This window comes from Moschus berezovskii, chromosome X, assembly GCF_049115385.1.
Source record: "Moschus berezovskii isolate FMDL1 chromosome X, NW_MosBer_1.0, whole genome shotgun sequence".
In the NCBI taxonomy this organism is placed as follows: domain Eukaryota; kingdom Metazoa; phylum Chordata; class Mammalia; order Artiodactyla; family Moschidae; genus Moschus; species Moschus berezovskii.
This window is the reverse complement of record NC_142488.1, coordinates 39,408,206-39,433,643: the sequence shown is the minus strand read 5'-3', so window position 1 is coordinate 39,433,643 and position 25,438 is coordinate 39,408,206. Positions and strand designations below refer to the sequence as shown.

General features: G+C 40.4%; 1 protein-coding gene across 3 annotated transcripts; it reads right to left on the bottom strand.

The window, feature by feature from the left end:
- Positions 1–4,061: 4,061 nt before the first annotated feature.
- Positions 4,062–19,590, bottom strand: DDX3X (DEAD-box helicase 3 X-linked). Of its 3 annotated transcripts, none has more exons than XM_055438366.2 (17): positions 19,436–19,590; positions 16,669–16,726; positions 14,861–14,908; positions 13,078–13,210; positions 11,939–12,094; positions 11,758–11,857; positions 11,052–11,187; positions 9,803–9,888; positions 9,533–9,631; positions 9,264–9,424; positions 8,791–8,935; positions 8,566–8,710; positions 8,202–8,383; positions 7,992–8,109; positions 7,559–7,712; positions 6,892–7,031; positions 4,062–6,699 (listed from the first exon to the last, which is right to left on the bottom strand). In XM_055438366.2, exons 1-17 carry the CDS (start codon positions 19,478–19,480, stop codon positions 6,620–6,622), a joined length of 1,986 nt encoding a protein of 661 aa, XP_055294341.2. In that variant the 5' UTR covers positions 19,481–19,590; the 3' UTR covers positions 4,062–6,619. The 3 variants fall into 3 exon arrangements, with proteins under 3 accessions (XP_055294341.2, XP_055294342.2, XP_055294343.2); XM_055438367.2 differs by having other exon boundaries at positions 6,892–7,028; XM_055438368.2 differs by having other exon boundaries at positions 14,861–14,905.
- Positions 19,591–25,438: the final 5,848 nt, after the last annotated feature.

Genomic DNA, 25,438 nt, shown 5'->3' with positions numbered 1-25,438 from the left:
GACTTAGCAGCAGCAGCAGCAGCATTATCAAAACATAGCCTTATCTTCTAGTGCTACACATTTATTTTGGCTGCTTGATTAAAACTCTGTAGCTATGTCTAACTTATATTACCATTCAAAACAAATCTCACTAGTTGTTTGATCTCCCCTAGTAGATTCTCCGGAGAAGGCAATGGCAAGCCACTCCAGTACTCTTGCCTAGAAAATCCCATGGATGGAGCAGCCTGGTAGGCTGCAGTCCATGGGGTTGCTAAGAGTCACACACAACTGAGCAACTTCACTTTCACTTTTCACTTTCACACATTGGAGAAGGAAATGGCAACCCACTCCAGTGTTCTTGCCTGGAGAATCCCAGGGACGGGGGAGCCTGGTGGGCTGCCATCTATGGGGTCACACAGAGTCGGACACGACTGAAGTGACTTAGCAGCAGCAGCAGCAGCAGCAGTAGATTCTCAGCCCAGGTGGCGTTAGTGGTAAAGAACCCGCCTGCCAATTCAGGAGACATAGAGATGTGGGTTTGATCCCTGGTTTGGGAAGATCCCCTAGAGAAGGAAATGGTAACCCACTTCAGTATTCTTGCCTGGAGAATTCTATGTACAGAGGAGCCTAGCTGGCTATAATCCATGGGGTCGCAAAGAGTCGGACATGACTGAGGGAGTAACACTTTCAAGTCCTAAGCAGATAGTGAAGGACAGGGAACCCTGGCACGCTGCAGTCCATGGGGTCACAGAGAGTCATGGCACAACTAAGCAACTGAACAACAACAAAGTCCTAAGCAAGAAATGAATAAGATTACTTGAGCTGCTGTGCTGCCAGATTTTAGTAATGACTTTAATTAAAACAAAATAATTTTTATCATCATCCTTAAATCTAAATTCCTGTCTCAGGATATTCGTTGTTTGCTAAGAAACCAAAACACCACATTAAAAAGAATAGTATGGTTTCATTTTATAGATTTACACTTTAACCCTGAAATTTGGAGGCAACTTATACATGTCCATGCAAGAAAATGAAAAAAGTCGGAAAAGAAAAAATGAGTAGGTGAAGATCCAACTAGGGGTAAATGCCATAGACCTTGAGGGTGGGGTTGGGCTGGTGGTCGGGGGTGGAGAGTGAAATCATGTAGTTTTCACACTGTTCAGAACAGAAAAACATGTTTCTTAGAAGCAAAGCCTGTTTGTCACACTGATACCTGAGATAAATTTATCCCACAGGTCCTCTTATAAAATAAACTGTTAACACTGTCGATCTCTTTGAAATCCACAGACTAAACAGGAGCATGAATTGTACTTGGCAGCTTCGGGGCCCCTTGTGAAAGAGAAGGCTCTGCCTAAGTGTATGCCAACTAAAGAACATCTACAGGAAGTCACCACGGTACATTCCAAGGACACAGTTCCTTGATGAAAACTGCCATTAAATTTTTAAGTGTTATTAAAATTCTGGAACATTATGGTAATTAAATTCCAAGCATGCTGAGAAGGAATATTGAAATAAGACTCCAAAGTACTCTCAAAATAATGAGTTTTAAGATGAAACTGAAAAGGTGTAAGGTTTCTTCCAAGTTTGGGATTAGCTGAATATTGCCACTTTGGAACAGGCAGTTACTAACTTACTTACTTGTCTCTGCCTAACAGGCACCCTTCCAGAAGATGCTTACTGGCTCAGAACAGGAAGGCCTGCATGAAATTTATATTTGCAGTTTTATGGTAATCTTCAGCAGGAGGGTTGATCCGAAATACCCAGGCTGCTATGACTAGCAACTGGACTCCTTAATATTCTTGCATCAATGTTCTCCACAAAATGTGGCATTTCATAGATACACTTGTACCATGGACATGTTCCAAAAGAGAAGTATGATCCTAGGATAAATAAATAGGAGTGTTCCAGTAAAAAGTATTAGATAATCTCCCATTAGCTGGATATTTTGAATTCTCGACTTAAAAATGTCTTAGCACTAATTCAAAAAGATACATGCACCTCAGTGTTCAAGCATTATTTACAATTGCCAAGATAGGAGAGCAACCTAAGTGTCTACCAACAGATGACTGGATAAAGACGTGTATATATAAGCAATGGAATACCATGCAGCCGTAAAAAAGAATGAAGATTTGCCACTTGCAACAACACAGAGGGACCTGGAGGGCATCAGTGAAATAATTCAGAGAAAGACAAATACTGTATAATACCACTTAAGAGTCTAAAAATAAAACAAACCAGTGAACACAACAACAACAAAAAAAAGAAACTCACAGATACAGAGACCAAACTAGTGGTTACCAGTGGGAAGAGGGAACGGAGGGCAAAATAGGGGTAGCAGATTAAGAGAACAAACTACTATGTATGAAACAAACAATATACAAGGGTATATTGTACAACAAAGGGAATATAGCCAATATTTTATAACTACAAACGGAATAGGACCTTTAAAAATTGTGAACCACTATTGTATACTGGAAACATACAATTATACAACTAAGATTATACACACACACACACACACAGCCCAAGTGGCTCAGTGGTAAAGAATCCACCTGTCAATGCAGGAGACTCAGGTTCAACCCCTGGATCGGAAAGATCCCCTGGAGAAGGAAATGGCTACCCACTCCAGTATTGCCTGGGAAACCCCATGGACAGAGGAGCCTGGCAGGCTACAGTCCATGGTGTCACAAAGTCAGATAAACTGAGTGCCTTTCTTTTTGGGGTCGTGAATAATGCCAACGCATATTCGCACGCAAGCCTAAACTGTAGATTCTTTTCCTAGGCAGAATTGCTGAGTCACATAATTCTGTTTTAACTCTTTTGAGAGTTGAGAGGTGTCTTTTGAGACACCCCCTTGAAGTAAACGTGTTGACCTATACTGTTTTCTCCAAAAAACATTTCCACAAGAAATATTCTTCCACAATACAATTAAACATACTGCTATGTCAAAATAATCTTACTTCTGGAATTACTCTAAAGACAACATAGTCAGATGTAGGTAGGGGAAATGGGGGAGAAAAAAATCAACAATGAAAATAAGAAATGGAAGTCACTAAAAGGAATCAAGATGGCCAGAATTATCAATAACCTCAGACATTCAGGTGACAACACCCTTATGGCAGAAAGCGAAGAACTAAAAGAGCCTCTTGATGAGAGAGTTGGCTTAAAGTTCAACATTCAGAAAACTAAGATCATGGCATCTGGTCTCATCACTTCATGGCAAATAGATGGGGAAACAGTGCAAACAGTGAAAGACTATTTTCTTGGGCTCCAAAATCACTGCAGATGGTGACTGCAGCCATGAAATTAAGACGCTTGCTCCTTGGAAGAAAAGCTATAACCAACCTAGACAGCATATTAAAAAGCAGTGACATTACTTTGCCAACAAAGGTCTAGTCAAAGCTATGGTTTTTCCAGTAGTCATGCATGGATATGACCGAAGAATTGAAGCTTTTGAACTGTAGTGTTTGAAGTCCCTTGGACTGCAAGGAGAGCCAACCAGTCCATCCTAAAGGAAATCAGTCCTGAATATTCATTGAAAGGACTGATGCTGAAGCTGAAACCCCCAATACTTTAGCCACCTGATATGAAGAACTGACTCATTGACCAAGACCCTGATGTTGGGAAAGATTGAAGGCGGGAGGATGATGGTTGGATAGCATCACTGATTCAATGGACATGAATTTGAGTAAACTCCAGGAGTTGGTGACGGACAGGGAGGCCTGGGGTCACAGTCGACTCACCCCAACCCCAAATAACATTCTTGATCCGCAAGTACTTTTTGCACATATTAGATTACTAATGCATTTTTTTACCCAATTCATTACTGTTCAATCATCCTATGTAGCAAGTGCTTCCAAGAATAGTTTCCACCCCTCCATCCATAAATTTCAAACTATAATCATAAACTGTACATCAACAAGGATCTTTTAGATTTCCATCTATTACAAAAATCCTTTTTTTTTTTTACTGTATTCCAAACACCATCTTCATCTTTTATTAAAATAGAGTAATTCTGTATCCAAGAGGTATTTAAAAATCAGCACTGGATGGCAACCCCAAAAAATTACATCTTACAACTCTTCAGGCAAGACCACAACTTTATTTTCACCTAATAATAAACCACAATTGACAACAACAAAAGAGACTGTGCAGTTCAACTTTTATTTTAATAAAATCAGGATATGCACAGCACATGCAGTGCTAGCATCTAAACTAATACAATAAGCAATTACTAAAGCTACAGTGACTTGAGGTTCAATCTTTACATTCAGCAAGTTTAAATTCAATCTTATATGATTTTTGAAACCTTATTTATTAACTGAAAATATTGCTTGCTGATAAAACTTGCTCAAATGCTATCGCTGAATGTACAAGTCACTGATTATGCCAATACAACAAAGATAACCACATGTTTCAGGATTGCAATGAGCCAGACATTCACTGGAAAAAAAAAATACACACAACGAAACAAAACACACAATATTTGAATATGGACACTTCGCATCAGTGTTTTGAAGTGTTTCATTAATATCTTAAGACGAGTGTATCAAAACCTTGGCATGTTTTAATTTAAAGTCGCCAATTTTGTTTTTACTAACATCAGAAAGTTATGGCTACACTGCCAATGCCGGGTCTGCTTAATTTGACTTAAGAGTTTAATATGACTTAACATTAAAAGCTCACACTACCCCGAAATATATAATTTCACGCATACGGTGACATTCAACATTCAAGTGCCAGTGTTTTTGTACTGTCTTTTGGTCAAGTTTCTTTAAACTTTCAAAGAATCACTTTTAGGCTTACAAAAATAAATATTTGTCAAAATGTTCAATAAATATTACATAAAACTAGCAGCAAAAAGTATCTAGAAATCTGTCGTGTGCAAATAGTTTTCTTCCCAGCTATCATTCCCATGGTCCCAAATAAATTTTAGAATCTAGTCCCATCCCCTTCCTAGACAAGCTGCGTTCAACAATCTCCAAGAGACAAAATAAGATTGGAAGTTTAAGGACACGCACACAAGACATATATATAAAATTCTCTGAATGTGCAATAAAAGAAGTACTTTGTAAAAAGTTATGGGCAAAATGTACAAGGGCCTAAACCTAGACTAATTGAAATAGCACCATAACAAATGACCTCAATACTGTCAAGTGCACCTACTTAATAAAAGTTTTAGAACAAGGCACAATACACTTGAAAATCTATTGCACTTTAGGAAATTTTTGCCATCTTCCTATGCCACTGTAAAAAGATTGAGCATTTTGATCACCGCATTCTGGCCACAAAATTAGCACAGAATTCAAAAGTGGCAGAGGCATTTTAGTGGTGGACAATGCTCATCTTTGGCCAGATTTAGCATAAACAGACTATAAATACAATGGAAACCTATGCAACTAAAACTGACTAAAACTGCACTGTATAGCAGAATTGACACCTTGTGCAGTTATGTACATATTTCCAACCTGTGTGATCTCAAAGATTTCAGTTTGTTACTCTTCTGGAGCCATTTTTACAAAGTCTATAGTAAGCCAGTTTAACATCTCAACGCAGCTTGAACAGAGTAATATGAATCGGCATTTAAAAGAAAGCCTGCTGCATTTAATTCTTCCTGTTCATACCCTCTTGACCAAAAAACATCAACACTAGCATGCGTTATTAGACCAAAAATCATCCAGGGCCCTAATGAGGGCTGGTCATTGCTGTGGTCAGCCATTCTACCATTTCAATTTCACTTATGGCAGGCATTTAAAAAGTCTAAGTAGATGAATTCTCCTAAAACCCTATCTCAAGTTATCAGACCTTTAAACTTTCCCTGTAATAGTATGCCCACATTTGGCTAGCTCATAATTAATGATCTGCCTAAACACTGAAAGAGGAATTGCTGTATTTACTTGCATTAACTTTGAAAACAGTGCTTTGAATGTATGCATGTATTCATACATCACCTCATCATGACTGGAATGGCTTGTTTAAAGACTATCAGGTTCTAAATACCTATCCAGGATAGAGTGAGCAAATCAGAACTTTAACTTAATACAGTTCGCCACATTAGAAACTAATTCCATTAATATGCTTCAAAGACATTTGTTGTTTGTTTTCCCCCAATCTGCAAGTTATCAAAAAGCCCTAATGCAGGCTACTGCATAAGTTTTTTCCTTATAATATTTATGGATGAATCGATGATTCCTGTTAAGTTGTATCACACCTGTGTGCCAAGGTTTGATTTTAGCCCAAGTTCAGTAAATTTATTTTGTCAAAAACAATTGGTATCTTGAGCATTACTGAGCCAACAGGACATCAAAATAAAAAGTTGTCTAAAGTTAAAGGCACAGTACATTAACAAACAAATGATCCTCAGTCACAAATTATAAATGCAGTTTGGGATGGGGGTTGGGAGGGGAGTTAATCCAAACTACAGCAATGAAATCTTCAAACCACCTTCTGAACAGGGCTGCTGATTGTTCCTTTCGACTCTTCATGTGACCTTGAGCTCCCTTAAAAAAAAAATTTCAGTGGAGAATCACAGCTGGTAATGTACTGCGAGTTCTTGAAGCTACACAAGGTATAGTCTGGCTAAGTTACATGTGGTTTCCATATTAGCTTGTTTGGCAGGGTGACCTACTGCAAAGCAGGTTCAGTTACCCCACCAGTCAACCCCCTGGGAGTTATAATTTCCTCCATATCCATCACTGTTGTAAAAGCCTCCATAGCCACCTAATGAGAGATTAAAAAAAAAAAAGAAATTATTAAGTCATCCATTGTGTAATAATCTTTCCATTCTTTAAATATTTTAATGTAAAATTACAAAAAGCAATCTACAGGGCCCAATATTTTAAATTATGCTTTGAAAAAGATGAAAAAGGGAAAAAACTTTTCCCAAGGTATGAGGTTAAAATTTAACATTACCTCCACCAAACCCTCTGCTGCTTCCATGGCCGCCTCCACCACTGCGGCTGCTGCTGGCGCGGCTGCTGCTGAAGCTTGAACTGCTGCCACCACTACTCTGTCGATAGTCTCTGGCACCAAATCCTCCACTGAATCTACTACTGTAAGAACAAAATGTTAGTTTACATAAAGATAACCCAATTCTTGTTAAAAATTCCCAATGACCAATTTCTGATTTTCCAATCCAAGCAATTCCACGCAGTCCTTCTTTCCTATAATAGGAATTTTATAAGGCCTTAGTGGAGAAAGCAATGGCAAGTCACTCCAGTACTCTTGCCTAGAAAATCCCATGGACGGAGGAGCCTGGCAGGCTGCAGTTCATGGTGTCACTAAGAGTCGGACACAACTGAGCAACTTCATTTTCACTTTTCACTTTCACACATTGGAGAGGGAAATGGCAACCCACTCCAGTATTCTTGCCTGGAGAATCCCAGGGACGGGAGAGCCTGGTGGGCTGCCGTCTATGGGGTCACACAGAGTCGGACACGACTGAAGTGACTTAGCAGCAGCAGCTGTGAAAAGCTGACACTGAAGGTTACTTCAGTTCAGTTGCTCAGTCGTGTCCGACTCTCCGCGACCTAACCTTAAAAATCACACCCATCTCCATTATATACCAGTTCTAACTCACCTTTTGGATCGTCCACGACTGCTACCCTTGTAGTGGTGTTCATAAGCCATGTTTTCTAACCAAGATGGCACTTCCTGTTTAGCTTCAACAAGAAGATCCAACAAATCCTTGGTAATATTTATGTTCCTCTCATTAAAGAATGAGGTGGCAAGGCCTAAAACAGTTCCAAAAAGTACATAAATTAAGAAGGTCTTCCACAGAGCAACACAATATTCTTACTTTCATATTAAAATATTAAGTAGAATAATAATCTTAAAAAAAGATAATTTGCTATTTGTTCTTTGAAAAAGCCTTGATTTTTCCCCTCTGCCACTTCTGATACTTTAATAGCATTCCTTGAAAATCAGAGTTTATCTAAGACCCTGAAAAGTTCTTTAAGAATCACACTAACAATCAGAAATCACCAGATCATCGTAAGTAACCACACACTTACCAAGGTTTCCTACACGTCCTGTACGGCCAATACGATGTACATATTCTTCAATATCACTTGGCAAGTCAAAATTGATAACATGTTTCACATTTGATATGTCCAGTCCTCTTGCTGCTACCTAGAAAATAATTTTTGTTACATATGGTCCATTTAAAAGAGAGTAAATAGTTGAACATGCTGACCTAGAAAATAAGATTAAATTTTACATACTGCTGTAGCCACGAGAATTGGGCTTTTTCCTGAGCGGAACTGGTGAAGGGCCTCTTCTCTATCTCTCTGAGATCGGTCTCCATGGATACTGGTACAAGCATATCCTTCATGGTATAAGAAATCCTCCAGAGAATCTGCACCCTTTTTGGTCTCCACAAACACTAAGGTCAGTGAATCTTTGCCTGAAGTTAAAATATCACACGGTTTCTGTCACTAATAGTGGCTTGGTTCTCTTTGCACTTTAGTAAACTTGTGAATAGAGGCAAATAGACTGTTTCAACAGCATGTACTGGATGAGAAGGAAGAGCACTAAAGGTGATCCAAATAGATTACCTAAGCCACCAGACTGATGCTAAAATTATACCTGTTGCATTTAGAAGATCAAGCAGAAATGACCGTTTGTCTGACTCTTCAACCCAAACTACTTTCTGTGTTATGTTCTCAGAGGTAGAGCCAACTCTTCCTACGGCCAGAAAGATATATTCATCCAAGAAATCACGAGCAAGCATCTGAAAGAAAAAAATTGTTTTATCATCTATTGAGATAAACAAATTCCTAATTAAGTAAGATCTGCCTCACCAAACAATACCTGTATTTCCTTAGGGAAAGTAGCACTAAACATCATAGTGTGGCGAACTCCCTTTGGTGGCATGGTATCTTGTTCAACAATTCTACGTATCTGAGGTTCAAACCCCATATCCAACATCCGATCAGCTTCATCTAACACCAAGTACCTGCCATGAAAAAAAAAAATCCAGCTTAGAATTTGAGGAGAAAAGGTCGTTTCTATTTCTATAAGCAGTTAATTATTCATTCAGGTAGTTTAGTTCCTCACACCATACAATCTGACCCACGTATATAAGACATAGCACAGGATCTCCACCACTAAATCGCACAGCCAAACTAGCTCTTATACTTGACTCTGGTCTCAAGGTCTGGTCATTCTTAGCCTCTACTAAAAAAAAAAAAAAAAATCACTTCAAATTAAAATTACAATGAGCTAACTTTTATAAAAAGTTGGAGACTAAAAAATGCATTTCACACATTTAAAAATTAACATACTTGCAGAAGTCTAATCCAATTTTTCCTCTTTCCATCATATCCACTAGACGTCCTGGAGTCGCAACTAACAAATGGCATCCACGTTCTAAGTCTCGAATTTGCTGACCAATATCAGCACCACCATAAACCACACAAGGACGAACTCTAGATCGGTATGAAAACTATAAGCAAAGAAAAATTTATTAATTTTAAGACCAAGATTTTTACATGGTCATAAAACACTTCATCAGAACCAATGAGAAGGCCAATAACCTGAAAGGCATACTTACTTTCCTGGCTTCCTCATAGATCTGTACAGCCAATTCTCTAGTTGGTGCTAACACCAAAGAGATTGGGTATTGTTTGCGGCGCCCGTATCTTCCATTTTCCTAAGAAATAATTTATAAACTTGTTAACATCCTCTCTTAAAGGTTCATTACAACATAATCCCCTTCTGCAATTTACAAATTACATGTAAATGCTGTTACTAATTATACAGATTAGAATGCAAGTCTTACTGTCATTTAGAAAGCTTTCCCATTTTATATAGAAATATTTACCTTCATGGCCCTCAGAGCCTCACCAGGACCATCGGAATAAATCTGACTCAAGATGGGCAAGAGAAATGCTGCAGTTTTTCCAGACCCTATTTTAAAGAAAGCATATTCATTTAACCACAGAAAAACTGGCTTATTACTTTTGAACATATATTGGCAGCTGATGATGTTTTAACTGCCCAATTACTTAGCAATTAATTAGTAATCTTACTTTAATTCCCAAATTAAATTTCTAAAAATAGGCTAATTTAAAAATATCATCAAGTGACGACTTTGACCAACCTGTAACAGGAGTTAGCAAACTAAGTCTAAACTATTTATCTTTATAAATAAAGCTTTACTGGAATATAGCTGTGACCAGTAATTTACATATTATCTATGGCTGCTTTCATACAACAGCAGAGTAGTTGCAGAGACCACACAGTCCGGTCCATCAGCCAAAAAAATATTTTTGTTCATTTACCAAAAAAATTATATACCAAATTTTGGTCACTAACATTGTAGTAGTTTTCACTTCTTTGCTTCACTTGTGTAACTTATGTATGTGCTTAGTCACGCAGTAATGTCCGATTCTTTGCAACCCCATGGACTGTTTGTTGCCCACCAGGGACCTTTGTCCATGGGGATTCTCCAGGCAAGAATACTGGAGTTGTCATGCCCACATCCAGGGGATCTTCCCAACCCAGGGATCAAACCCTAGGTCTCCTGCATTGCAGGCAGATTCTTTACCATCTGAGCCACTAGGAAACACTTGTGTAAAGAGAGCAGGAATTCTGTCTCAAAACTGGTATCAATTTCTAATACTTCCTTATAGGTACTGTATATACTGATAGGGAGATTCTACTTTACCCATGAATGAACCTTCTTTTGGCCACATTCCCATGGATCACAGGCTATTCTCTTTCTCTAATTTTCTCTTATCCCAGATATAGGTTATAGCGCTCACTTCCCCACCACTGCAATCAAAAACCTATCCACTTGTTGCAATAATATCAGGCTCATGACTTTCTATAGGCCATCCCTAAGATACCTTAATAAAAGCACTGGAAGTAATACACCCAAAAATCTAAGACAAAAGAGATACCATCCAGCTATTCCTTACCAAGGTGTACCAGTCAGGCTACATACAGGACTCAAGCTTCCTCATGAAACTTAAAATGCTCCATGCATATTTTCCTGGTATTGGTTTTTATGAGAGCAAGCCAAGTCAAGGTATTCTTGACAACTTTTTACTTTCATCAAGTCTGCTTACCTGTTTGGGCACAGGCCATCAAGTCTCTCTTCTCTTTGATAATAGGAATAGCATGCTTTTGCACTGGAGTTGGGCGAGTGTAACGAGTAAGCTCAATGTTTCCCATAATAATTTCTCCCATCTCAACATCACTGAACTGTCAAGAAATTCATCAGGGTTAAACAAGCAGAAATGCTATCTGGAGCATTTTATTTTATACAAATACAATGGGGGGGGGACAACTATCAACCAATTTGAACTTTCAAGTTGCTTTAGTAAAAATCATCATCTTAAACATTTTGAGGAAAAACAAACCACTCCCTAAGTTTAACCTACAATGGAAAAGTTTTGAGTTCTTCCTATGTTTGACCCACTTTCTTGACTATTTACTTGTTTAGTTTTTATAGGAATACAATTACTTTACAACGATGTGTTAGTTTCTACTGTACAGCAAAAGTTAAATCAACTATATGTATACACATCCCCCTTTGGATTTCCTTCCCATTTAGGTCAACACCCGACTCATTTTCTATTTCAAATTATTCAAAACATTGAATTCACTCTCCCCCTTTCCACAAACCAATGAGGCAGGTTTTTAAATTAACTTTAAAAAACTGTCAAGATAAAGCAGGCAGTCTACGTATATCTTTAGGAATCCCATCTCATCTTGATGTGCTGTGAAAAGATCTACACTTCCCTGTCTTAAAGGTCAAGCAAGAATACCTACACTTTCAATGTGTGGAGGACAGTTGTTGCCTGTTGCCTCAACTGGAATGTCATCATATTTTTCAAAGTTAATCCCAGTGTTGCCTCCAGAAAAGAGTTCTCTGAAATCAGAAGGTTGGTAAGCTTGTTACATGGAGTTGATAAGGCTTCATCACAATTAACATACATTTCAGAAACTTAACTGTTCCAAGCGTTCACTTGGTGGGAGTGGTTTTGACCAATCATCTTCATCTGATTTGTCACACCAGCGACTATTTCCACGTTCGTATTTGCCAAAACCACCTCTGTCACCACGGCCGCCAATGCCATCATAGTCACCTCGTCCACGATCATCAAACCTGAACAGCACAAGCAATTAATCAAAATCTTATTTAACCATTATCAGATTCCTACCACTAGAACTGTACCTGGAGAGAGGTTCATTATGGCTAATTTCAAGGATGTCACCAGTCCAATTTGGGCTTACTCTTACTTGACAAATAAGGCCCTCTGACTATACGATTTATATAAATTTTCTAAATTCAGTATCCTTTACTATTATATAGCCAATACAGTCCTCATACATGTTGAAATCAAGAATCAAGTCTTTGTACCTGAAACATAATATTGTAAAGCAACTACACTTCAATAAATACATAAATAAAAACCCTTGGGGCAATCAGTCTTATATGTGAAACCAGAACATTAACTTACACCTTTAAATGTTTTCATCCAAGTATTTTTAGTGTTAGAGAAAAAAAGTAAAGTATCACACCAAATATCAATTGTCCTGGTTACATTAGGATGCTACTTAAAGGACAACTCACCTTTGTGACAGACTGGATAAAAGGCAGAAAATAATCCTTACCTGAATTAAGATGTTTTTAGTTTTAGGCCTGTTTTCGAAAAAGCAGGACACACAGGACTAACCACAGCTATTAGACACATGAGGTCAGTTCATCACACTTATGCAATCAAAAATATAAGGTGTTTAAAAATTGTCAAAGAATATCCACAAAAATGTCAACCAAATTAGGCCATTCACTAAACTTACTCTTTTAAGTAGAATACATAAAATTAGAGAAATATAAAAATAACTGATTTCATTATGCCAAAGGGCATATTCTTATTCTCATTTAATTTCGGTGTAATAAGTTCAATTTAGTAAAGACTTCTTATAGTTTAAAAAACTATGATTAAAAAGACATACTTAACATCCAAACAGGAAGTCCACTACCTTAGAGGGAAAGATAATCATGCTTAATGGTCAGGGTACAGACCAATTTCTAAATTGCTTTATTGTACACATGCAAGAAAGGCAAGAAGATAATAAATCACTTACCTTCCCCTTGATCCACTTCCACGATCACTGAAGAAGCTAGACTTTCCTCTTGAATCACTACGGGAACCAAAACTGCTGTATGCATCCTTATCTTTACTAGAACTCCACCCTGCACTGTCTTTATCATAGAATCCTTCAATCAAAAAAAAAAAAGCAAACTCATTTTATTGTAGTAATTAGAAAATGACACTATTTAAAACATGATTTCTATGTTTCTGAGTTTGAAGCCCTCCAATGACTATCATCACATCTCTGGACCACAGGGACAATGAAAATATTCCTACCATGGTACTAGAACATACTATACGCTGAACAAAACAATCAAGTCTGAAAATGTTCTGAATGAACACAACTTATAAAAGGCCAGTAGGTTTGCCTTTAACACAATGACTATGGTCTTATTACATGACCATCACAATTTCATTTCATTTTACAGGCGTGAATGAGTTTTTGTAATCATTCTATGTTTCTTAGAAGTGATATTCATTTACATTAAGAAATTTACTCGGTTTAATGTAGTATTTCTTGGTTTTAATAGTAAAAAGTTTAAGAACAGTGCTCTGTTCACATGAAATACATAGTACCAGACGAGAATTAGGAATACCTAGAAAAAAGGAAAATCCTGATACCTACACACTCAGTGTAGACAGGTTCCTAGGGTATAGCTATAAACATTCAGTAAGAGGGGATGACAAAGGTGTAAATTAGCCCAACAGCTATGGTTTAAAGACAAGCAGACGGTTTAACTAGCTTCAATGACATTTTATTAAATAGTCAAGAGATAGTTTACAAGTTAATTAGGTTACTTTCCTTCTCCCTTATGCCTCTACTAGCCCGGTGATTAACAGCCTTAGCTACCAATAAAGAGCTGAGTTAGATTTCTAAGACCTATTTCAGCTCTAACTCCTACACAATACTGCCTCTCTCCTTGCTTTGATTCCTATCATTGCAATAAAGGAGGAAAAGCACTAAATACACATGGGGGTCAATTTCAGCTAGTACATTCTAAGGAATAAGAAACCGACTCTACAGTAACTAAAAACAATGATGTAACAGCTAAGAAATAATACAGAAGTTCTTTTAATGTTTTTGGCCCCACGGCATGTAGGATTTTAGTTCCGTTCCCTAGATTTTATATTTCATGCATTGCCTTGGATAGTGAAATTAATACAGACTACCTATGAATATAGACAAATGACAGCAAATCATGCGCTCCTGTGGACTCTCTACCCTTCCAACCTTGCTTTATCCAGTATCTTCCCTCTTCATGACTTTTAGTTTTCCTGACCTTCCCTTTTCCTCCAAAATCTCAGATCACCTATTTAAATGAAGCAGTTGAAGCCAGAGAACCACTCCCATCTATCAGGAGCATGCCTGATGCTTGTTAACTATTCCCCAATAATCCCATTTCATTTTGGCACCTCTGCAAGACAGAAATAATTGGATTGTTATCACTGTGCAGCAGTTTTGTTTACACAGTAGGATCCCCACTCACCTTTTTCAAATTGAAATCATGCTATTAATGATTTCATAACACAGAGGTTAAGCACAAGACTAGTGAAGTCGTACAAAACCATGCCCTTGGCCTCAGAAGAGTTTGACACAAGAAATACAGAGATTTCCTGACATTAGATGAGTTTTTCCAAGTAAGCCCTAGTATCAGAAATTATTCTGACAGCGGAGAAGAGCACAGTGTTCAGATTTCGAGGTGTCTCACTTTCCCTAAGCTCTAATTTTTAAATGCAGCAATAATTAAGTACACAAAGTTGCTCAAAAAACTTACCTTTAGTGGCTTCTCTGTTCCTTAAGTGAGGAGGAATATAGCGCCCTTCTAAAAGAAATGACAAAGTTAAATTTCATATTCCAAAAAATTTTAAAGCTTTTTACCAAAATTTGTGATGCTAGAAAAGTCCTGGAAAGAAAAAATTTAAATCTCTAGTCTTCTAGTCTGGTCTACTTCTATTTTAAATGAGTTACTGCTTTAATAAGATGAATTTTTAAAGGGGAAGGGTAACAGATTTGAATTGAATTGGAACCTAATAGTTGAAATCTACGAATAAATTTAATTTGCCACTAGTGCCCAATTTAACACACTATTTTTTAAGTCTGCTATGATTTCAGAGAATTGTCATAAATAACAAAAGAATTGCAACATTGCTACAACAATAATCCAGCAAACACATAACAAAAATATTAACAAGTCTCTTATGGAGCATAAGTATTACTGTAATAACCTAAAAAGTAACTAGTGTATCTAGTCACTAAGCTTTTTTGTTCCTGCTCTGGTTAAATCCAAAATATATGTACATATGTAATATGGGAAAAGCTGCAAAGAGTGAAATGATTTCAAGGAATTGTGGATTTTGAGACTTGCACTGTTTAAGAAAAGTCAACTGTTGTTCTGTATGCAAATAAAAATACAGCCTAGACTACCGGTGAGAACAAAAGCAAGTAATATATATCCAACTAAATAACATCAACTTGCTTTATTACTAATCTGCAATTCAACATCTTCACTTCTGGGTTGAATTAAATATTAAAGATCTCCATTAGAATGGTCAACTACTAAAAGATTCTTAGCCTGACAAAGTGAAATTTAAAACAAAGTAACTGTGCCCAGTGAGGCCATTCCTGCCTAAAAATAAACATGCCTTAACTATGCAATAAACAGAGCTTGAGGAAACAGTGCTTTCAGACCTTAACACACTCAATATACAGATTACATTTTTTCTTTCGGTTAATTCAACAGGAAGAGATCTGAGCTGAAGCAGGTCTACTGCCAATAATAAACCACCAAGAGCCGCTGCTGCTGCTAAGTCACTCCAGTCGTGTCGACTCTGCGACCCCTTAGACGGCAGCCCACCATTCTCCAGGCAAGAACACTGGAGTGGGTTGCTATTTCCTTCTCCAATGCGTGAAAGTGAAAAGTGAAAGTGAAGTCGCTCAGTCGAGTCCGACTCTTAGAGACCCCATGGACTGCAGCCTACCAGGCTCCTCCGCCCATGGGATTTTCCAGGCAAGAGTACTGGAGAGGGGTGCCACTGCCTTCTCCTACACCTTAGTACTAATCTTTACTATTGTCTCAAAAAAAACCCTTTCAAGAGAAAAAAAATATTTAAAAAAAAAATACAATTCAGCATTTAAAATCCTATTCACTACTTCGAGATTCATTATAGCCTTGTTCTATTAGTAAGTCTCATGTTCTTCATGGGAAAGGAGTGCCTGTACCTGATGAATGTGAATATTCTCTTTATTCAGTTTAATTCCAGTAGATTCACTTAATAATGAAATATACATTCCCACCAGGTTGCATAATGGACATAATCAAACTCTAATTTGTGTGTTGTATAAGGTCCTTAACGATTGTTTTCACTCAAGTAAACTACTCCTTCTCATTATCAAAAGACCACAACGCTACCCACATTCTTTACACAGTAAAAACTGGAAGGGAAATTCCTAAATTTTAAATAAATCCAATGAAGTATTATCATAGTTCTAATACTCAGTAACACAACATTGTAAATCAACTATATTCCAACAATTTTTTTAAACGCTCTAATATTCAGTAAATGCATAAAATATTTTACTTACTGCTGGCTGTACTTCCTCCACTCTGATTATCTGAAGAGTTCAGGTCTAGGCCAGCAAACTAGAAGAGAGTTAAATTTTGGTTAGCAGCCCATGCGCAGAAACATTACACTAAAGGAAAATCTACTGGAACTCTTAAGGAGAATGTGACTAAGAATATGAGCAAACGCAAAACACTACAGTACACACTGCAGAAGGTACCTAACTAAAATGGTGGCGCTATCCAGGAGAAACTGGGTCCAAATTCATAATCAAAACGAATTTTCCCTTTTTTCCCCAAAAATTTAAATTATGTTAAAATGTCAAGTAGTCAATGAATTCATTTTCGCTCCAAACATTTGGAGACAAATGTTTTCAATACCACCAACTTTCTATTTGGAATTATTCTAAACCTACAGAGCACACCTGGAAAATATTCAGAACAAAACTTGTATCGACCATTTCTTAGCTTTCATTTCTAATACTGCAATTATAGCATCACCCTTCAGAACAAAAATTTACAATATAACCACTACACAACCTTATTAAGTAGGTACCTATTTATTCTTCCATTTTCAAACTTAAGCTGAGAACACTTTGGACATAAATAGCACATTTTACTGCCTTTTATCTCCATTTCTACCCATCCCTTTTCACTGGTAACTTAAAGCCTCAACATTCTAAAAAAGGGCTTCATCGAATTCTGTAATGACTAAACAAACTATTTACAAGCAACAAGGAGAAAACTACGTGCCAAAAGCAGTATTTCATTTTTTAAAACAATGTAAGCAGCCACACGGCACTATTGCCACGTGTTTCCAATAAACCACAACGTTTAAGTCCTGTTAAAAGCTTATTATATACTGTCAAGTTGCAAGCATCAGTGTAATCATTGAAAAGGGAAGATGCTAAATCTTAAAAGAAAAAAATGAATATGGTAACACTTTGAGGCTGCTCGTTTACTATTAGCAAAACGCTGCCGTGTTTTCTCTGCACGACTGTCTCAGCAACAGACTAATACTTTAAGGCACAAAAATTTCCTTTTTGTACTTATTGAAGTACATTTTGTTATTAATTTTACACTTGGCAAAATGAACTACGTAGAGCACTTTAAACGGTATTGTAAATTGCTAGGGTGACATTAATGCAATTTTCCCAGTTGTGAATTTGCTTGCTGCTTAATTCTAACGACTGTGTATATTTTTTCCAGTTATTTCTATTTCAAATTTTATTCCTGCTTATAAATAGGTGCCAGCACCACTTATATGTTAAATTTTAAAACTGGGGACTGGCCGTGTTCTTGAGAACCAGTTTTTTTAAATATCTCTGCTCCATTTAACATGGAACATGTCAGCATTTGGAAGATTTACTCTGATTCATTAATGGAAAAAATGCTCTCCCCCAAACAGATCGCCGAGTCCCTAAAAAATACTACACACGACTGAAAATCTAAAACAATTCATTTGGGTCACTCAAGTTCGTTTCAGTATTCTGGAGCTCGCGGTCCGCAGAAGTTTACTTAAAAGCAACAAAACATCGATTGAAGAGCTTTTCTGAAGCGTGGTGCCACTGTTGCCGAGGGATGCAGACTTCTGCCATCTCAGCCCAGAACCCCTCCTCTGCGATCACGCGCCCTCCCGTCCTCTACCTCTAAACCCTTACAAGGGGTTCTAATTAAGATGACAAATCCGGGGCCTCGGACCGATTTCAAAATTTTCAGTCCACAAGCAGCAACAAGTCACCAACAAAATTGCTTATTTCTTCCCAAGCCACATTCCAGGCGTTTTTTCCCAGGCCGAGCCCCGCACCAAACGTCCCCAACCTGAGGACCTCCCCAAACGACGCGTGGCTCGGAGCTAAACCTCCACACTGTGACTACTGAGAGCACGTGAGGCAGCCGTGCCGGGTCGCTAACCTCCTCGCCGCGTTCCACCTCGATCTCCAGAGCCCGCGCCACCGCGCACGCAGCGGCCCATTCCTCCCTCCTCTCCATCCCCCCCCCCACTCCTCCTCGAATCTTCTGCGTCACAAAACTTTCCACTCCGGAAACGCGGCTTCGCGGGCCACGGAGCCGAGGCTGCGGAAACCGGGCTGGAGCGGAAAAAAAACCCCGAGGAAGGAAGCCCAGGAAGAACAAGATGCCCATCCATCCCCGTTTCCGGGCTCTCGGAGGCCAGTCTCCTCCCGCTCGGGGGGCGCAGCGCCGCCCAGCCACCCGAAACCACACAAAGGAGGCCGCCGCCATTACCCCGAGCGAAGGCCACCCCCCCGCACCGCCCCCTCCCACATTCCAGGGCCACGTTCCACCCCCCGCTCACACGCGCGTGCACACACAGACACGCCAACGCCGCCTGGGTCTCCGACAAGAATCCGAGCCGCGCACGCCCGAACTCTCAGGGCCATAAAGAGCCCTTTTCGCGAAACTCCGCGCCGCGCCCCTCCCCCCCGCAACACCCATGGGTCACAAGTCAAGTCGAGGTTCGCGCGTGCGCGCCTCCGCGAGAGCGCGCGCCCCTCCCCCTCCGCCCGCCTGCGCACGCACACACAAAAGCCGCCATTGTGCTCTGCCCGGGGACAATACCACCGGCCAAGTTGGGGCCCCTGCGACAGCCACAATCAGCATTCCCGTCACCTTCCCGTTCCCCCACAGCCCCAGGGCGCTGACACTCGCTAGCCTGAGGGACCAAAAAAATGGGAACTAAGGGTACCAGGTAGCACTGCGCCACAAACCAGGTTAAATCAGGGGAGGGATTCCTGCAACAACAATCCCGGTGGGCTCCTTGCGGCTCACCTGCTGGTCCAGCCCGAGCGCATTTTCCACCGCCACATGACTCATCCCTGAAGAGTACCGAGAACTCGGAGTCTTCCGCTGCTGAGCTAATGTGTTGGGTTCACCGCGAAGGCCCTCTCACGGGAGAACTGCGGCTCTGAAATGCACGGCGCGGCCACGGATCTAATATACCCGCTCTAGTGACTGCTACGTCAGCACGTACGACGTGTGCCCTCCTTCTCACACCCGCACTCCTCCCGCCGCTACGACTTTTGCCTAGCTACTGCGCGCTAGTTTAGTCCTAACCTCGCGGGATTTCCTAGTCGGTCGCGTCTGCGGCTAGTCGTCCTATCTTGGCACTCAGCACTAAATGCTGTCCTAGATCGCTTGAGTGCCACTTCTCCTGTCCTCCGCTATTACTTTTTCTCAAGACTGGGAGGTCTCGAGATCTCGCGAGACTTCATCCCCTCCCGTTTTCCGCCAGCTATGAGACCTTAAAATATAACCTAGACCTTTTCCCCCTTTTTTTCCCAACGTCCTCAGTTATCACTGTTCTTTTCTTTCTAGGGAGCGCTCTTTCCTTCTCTCTCAGTCCCCTAGATTTTGAAAGGTTGTGCGATTTCTCCAAACTAATCAGCCCATATATTTTCCCAGGCAGAAGCCCCGAAATACAAGTTAAGCAATGAGGGGCCCGAAGCCCAGGGGACAGCGGCTCACGTGACCGCAGGTGCCGAATGCGGAGGCCATTTTGTGGAGCAGGAAACCGTGGTTTTAAATAGAGTGCTCAGAATGGGCGGGGGGGAGAAGAGGGGAAAGGGGGAGGGAGGAGACGGGAAGAGCAGCCGGGGAGAGGGGAAGGGGGGAGGGGAGAAGAGAGGAAGGAGGAGGGAAGAGGGCGTGATGGTGACGGGGCGTGGGGGAGAGGGAGAAGTGGAGGGGCGCTGGCGGCGCGCGCGGGTGGTGGGACACTAGTTGCCTAGGCAGCGGGTGCGCCGCCTAGGAATGCCATAGCCCCTCGGTTCCCACACACTCCTCCGACTCCCCCACCAAGAGAGCGCGCTCTGGCGCGCGCGTCCCCGCCCCCCGCAGTTCAGAAACAATGAGACCATCGGGCCGAACTCGAGCGGGTGGTAGCGCACCCTCCTGGGACCCCCGCCCTCCGCCGGCACCACAGCTCCATTAGGCCGCTGGTTGCCTACTGCGGGGCGTCCAGCGGCTCAGGGCCGATGGCCACTGCCGGCGCGAGGCTGCCTCCCTCAAAGCCAGTGGACTCGGGGGGCTGGAGAGCCGTTCTCCGAGAGAGTCGGAGGCGTTTTCGGTTTGGCGCAATCTGGGCCTGCCGAAGAAAGTCTACCGCATCATCGGCCTGGGTTCAGGGTGACCCTCGGGCCACTACGGTGGATGGGGAATGGCCGGAATGGGTCGGAGGAAGCCCTTATGCTCCCCTCCTAAGCAGGCGACCCCCGGTCCCAACCTCGGTGCCACAGAACCTTAAATAAAAGAAAATCTGTTGACTAGTGAATCCCTGGCTTTAAGCGAACGGCGGCACATACATGGTTCTTAGAATCGTTTTTCTCTTTTCTGACCCTCAGCCTGACAGAATTAAATAATATACAGGGTTTCCAACCATCCCCCAAAGGATCTGCTGCTGGCAGAATTCAGATAGCTCGTTCACATCACGTACTTTACCACCTTGCTTTTCTTTTCTAATTTTTAAAATGGAAACAAACTAACGAGATAGATAAAATAACACTTCTGTCCTGGGCAAGTTGCTTAACTGCTTTAGGTTTCGATTTCCTCTATCAAAGGAGCTGGACTACATGACCCCGCGAAAGACCAAATTCCTTTTTATAACAAATATTTGGTAATGTCCCCTTTAACCATACTGAAATAGTACACCACAGATAATATAACCTAACTTAACAACACAATTTCAAAAAACACGACCTAACTGGAGAATAAAAGCAAAATAATTATAATAAAGCAATATATTTTAATATATGAATGCTCCTACACAGGGGCACTAAATGATGATAGATACCTGCCTAGCGCAGTCACAAATGCAAACTGGAAAAAGTGTTTTCACAATTCATGTACCATAAACAATGTATTGGTGACCTTATTTTCCGAAGTGGCAAACTGTTGGTAATGTTTGAAACAAAAACACAGTAGTCTTTCCTCAATTGATAGTTTTATTCCTAGAATTCAGTGTATATCGAAACTGGGTAAAAATATTTTTGTTTATACGTAAAATATAGTTAGTTCTAAGCTTATATCATGATGAACTGTTTTTTCCGTTGGGTCAATTTTTCGCTGTATGGGACAGTTCAGATTTGAACTGTCAGATATTGAACTATTCAGATATTGCTAGAATATCTAGCAAACCTGGTCTCTCTGCTCACTAACTTTAGTAGCCCTTGCCAATCATTGCAAGAGCCAAATATATATATATATTTTTCGCAATGCCCCCGTGAGAACTGTTAAGCTTAATAATGATCATTAAGGTCCCTTTCAGCCCTATGAGCATGGGTGAGGTGTGTTTTCACTTGGTTTTGCTTCCTTTTCATATGGACCAGAGTAAACATTTGAAAGCCCAGAGTTCCGACAGTTCAAACTGCATGTAAATAATGGGATGTTCTGAGTACCCAGGTTCTGGGGTTTATTTTGCTTTTGAGTAGAGCCAATTAAAGGATACTGCCATGGGAGTATCTAAAAGAATTAAAATATATAGCCATTTCCCGTTTTCAATTAACCCCTGCTCATAGGCATTCTCAGTTCAAACCACTGGCATGTTTTGTTAATCAATTTGTTATCATTGGAATATCAATTTGGAAAGGAAGCAAAGTAGACATGAAGCTTTGTTTTCAAACGCGTTCATTTTGAAAAAGGATGGGCGCACCTGAGGTATTTAAACGAGCCAACTTTCACGACACCCCCGAATGACTTTACCTCGAAGCAGATATTTGCGTATCTTTTCCATTAGGCCCTTTTTGTAGGTTTTATTTTTGTTTGGCCACACTGTGTGGCTTGCTGGATCTTAATTCCCCAACCAGGGATGGAACGTGCACCCTCTGCAGTGAAAGTGAGGAGTCTTAACCACTGGACCTGGACCGCCAGGGAAGTCCCATCAGAAGGCCCTTCTTTGTGAATTTTATTTGAAGGGACCTAAAAATAGTTAGGAAAAGCTGAAACCAAAGAAACTTTTTTCACATGTTCCTTTTCTTAAATTCCCAGGCATTGTTAAGCTGAGTACCCATACTGAATATTATTTGCACCACCCCGACTCTTGTCCCCTCCTCACCCCTCCATCAGGAGCAGATCGCCTGCCATTCTACTGCTTACAAGCTGTGTGACTGGGGGATAACTTACTTGACATCTTAGAGCCTCAGGTTCTTTGTCTATAAAGTTACAATAAAAATAGTTTCGTTTCTGCCTCAAAACGTGGTTGGGATTCAAGGGCTCACACATGAAAGGAGTGAGAATATTTCTATATCTATCTCTCCGTTGTCTCAACTACCCCAGCAGAGTAGGTTGCTGGGCTCCAAGCACACTCGCTGTTCGAGTCTCCACTGTGACCCTCACTGTGTTGTACCGCAGTTGGGTGTGAGCCCACGGAGGGAAAGGAACTTGTCCCACCCCAGGACTGCACAAGGTGTGGTACACAGAGACCCAATAGATGTTAAAGATGAATGAACAGTTCAGATATCCGGCCTCAGCAACATATGGGACGTGTTAAGGGGTCTACATCCATTATTTTGCTTCCACACATGGCTTTAGGAAAATTTCATCACCACTCTCTGAGACTAAGATAGACTGAAATCACATTATTGTGATACAAATAAAATAAAATGTCCAAGTAGCCTAAAACCTCACAGAAAGATAATTACAGTAGTCTGCAACTCGAAGAAAAGCAGTAATAAGAGGAATTCCAAGAGACAGAAACCTCAGAGCCTTTAATCAACCTCATGATTGCCAGTCATTTTTCTGCAAGGTCCAGGAGGCCTTTTGGGTCCAATTGACCCACACTTCCCTTTAGTGTGGATGGTGAATAAAGTTCAAGGAGGGCAGAACTCCCCTGTAATCTGAACGATAATTATAGGTGTAGAATTAAAGCTGTTTCCTAGTGAGTCTCCTTTTATGTTTTAAAGTGTAATTGCCTTTTTGAGTGTTTGTTTGTGGCTTCAGATACAACTGGTTAAGCTTCCAGTGCCAGGTGATTTACAGTAATTAAAAAGATGTTACTATGAAGGCAGATAAAAGTTCTAAAGGAAAAGAGGAGTCCTAGGCTCTAGGATATTGTACATTTTTATTCTCCAAGGATGAGAGCTGGTACATACAAAACCAGCTTTGTTTTAGGCATTTATTATACTCCTCAACGGGCTTCTCTCAGTGGTAAAGAACCCGCCTTTAAATGCAGGAGACGGAGACATGGGATCGATTCCTGGGTGGGGAAGATCCCCTGGAGAGGGAAATGGCAACTCTCTTCAGGAAATTGAGTGGACAGAGGATCCTGGCAGTCTACAGTCCTCAGGGTTGCAGAGAGTCAGACACGACTTAGCGACTAAACAAAAATAGTGTACTCCCAAATAGCAGATCTGACCTGGAATCTGCTTTCCTTTCACAGAGATGGCAAGATTAGAAACAAAATTATATTGGAGGGCATCTTCTCTACAACTAACGTTGCTAAAACTATTTTCTATTTTATTTATTTATTTTTATTTATTTATTTTAATTGGAGGCTAATTACTTTACATTATTGTATTGGTTTTGCCATACATTGACATGAATCTTTCCCCATCTTGAACCCCCCCCCACCTCCCTAGATGATAACGATAACCCTGTATACGAGACAGCAAAAGAGACATAGGTGTATAGAACAGTCTTTTGGACTCTGTGGGAGAGGGCGAAGGTGGGATGATTTGGGGGAATGGCATTGAAACATGTATATTATCATATGTGAAACGAATCGCCAGTCCAGGTTCGATGCATGATAAAAATATTTTCAAACAGAAGAATCCAGTGTCCTTCTGCCTTCATTCATGCGAAGTGATTGGGCAGTAATAGGACTAAAGAACAAAGAAACCTTGGGTAAAGACTCTGAACTGGAGGGGATGGAGCAAGGAGGCTGCCTTGCTTTGAGAGAAAAGACAAGAGGTCTTGGAAATACAGCAAAGGGATCACAGACCTTGAAAATTCCTTGCTGTGTCTTAAGTAATAGGGGCATTTTTAGCAGTTTCTCTCTCAGATGATAAAGAACTTTGCCATGACCTCACAGATAGGGCTGAATGGCAGTCCTTGTGTTGGAATTACAATCATTCCTCTGTATCCACGGGGAATTGGTTCCAGGATCCCGCTCAAATACTCAAATCCTCAGATGCTCAAGTCCCTTATATAAAATGGCATAGTGTTCGCATATAACCTATGCATATCCTCCCATATACAGGCAGACTTCGGAGATTTCAGGTTCAGTTCCAGGGCACCACAATAAATCGAATATTGCAATAACTCGAGTCACACGTTTTTTTTTTGCTTTCTCGGTGTGTATAGAAGTTATGTTGGGAATTCTCTGACAGTCCAGTGGTTAGGACTCCACACTTTCACTGCTGAGGGCTTGGGTTCAATCCTTAATCCCACAAGCTGCGCGGCGCGGCTTCAAAAGGAAATTAGTTATGTTTATACTGTAGTGTATTAAGTGTGCAATAGCATGTCTAAAAAAATGGACATACCTTAATTTTAAAATACTTCGTTGCTAAAAGTGTTAACCGTCACCTGAGCTTTCAGAGTCATACTCTTTTTGCAATAGTAATATCAAAGATCATTGATCACAGATCACCATAACAAATATAATAACGAAAAAGCTTGAAATATTGTGAGAATTACAAAAATATGACGCAGAAAGATGAAGTGAGCAAATGCTGTTGGTAAAACGATGCCCAGAAACTTGCTTCATGCGGGCTTGCCACAGACCTTCAATTTGTAAAAAACACATTATCTCGGAAGCACAGGAGAAAGAGATGTGCCTGT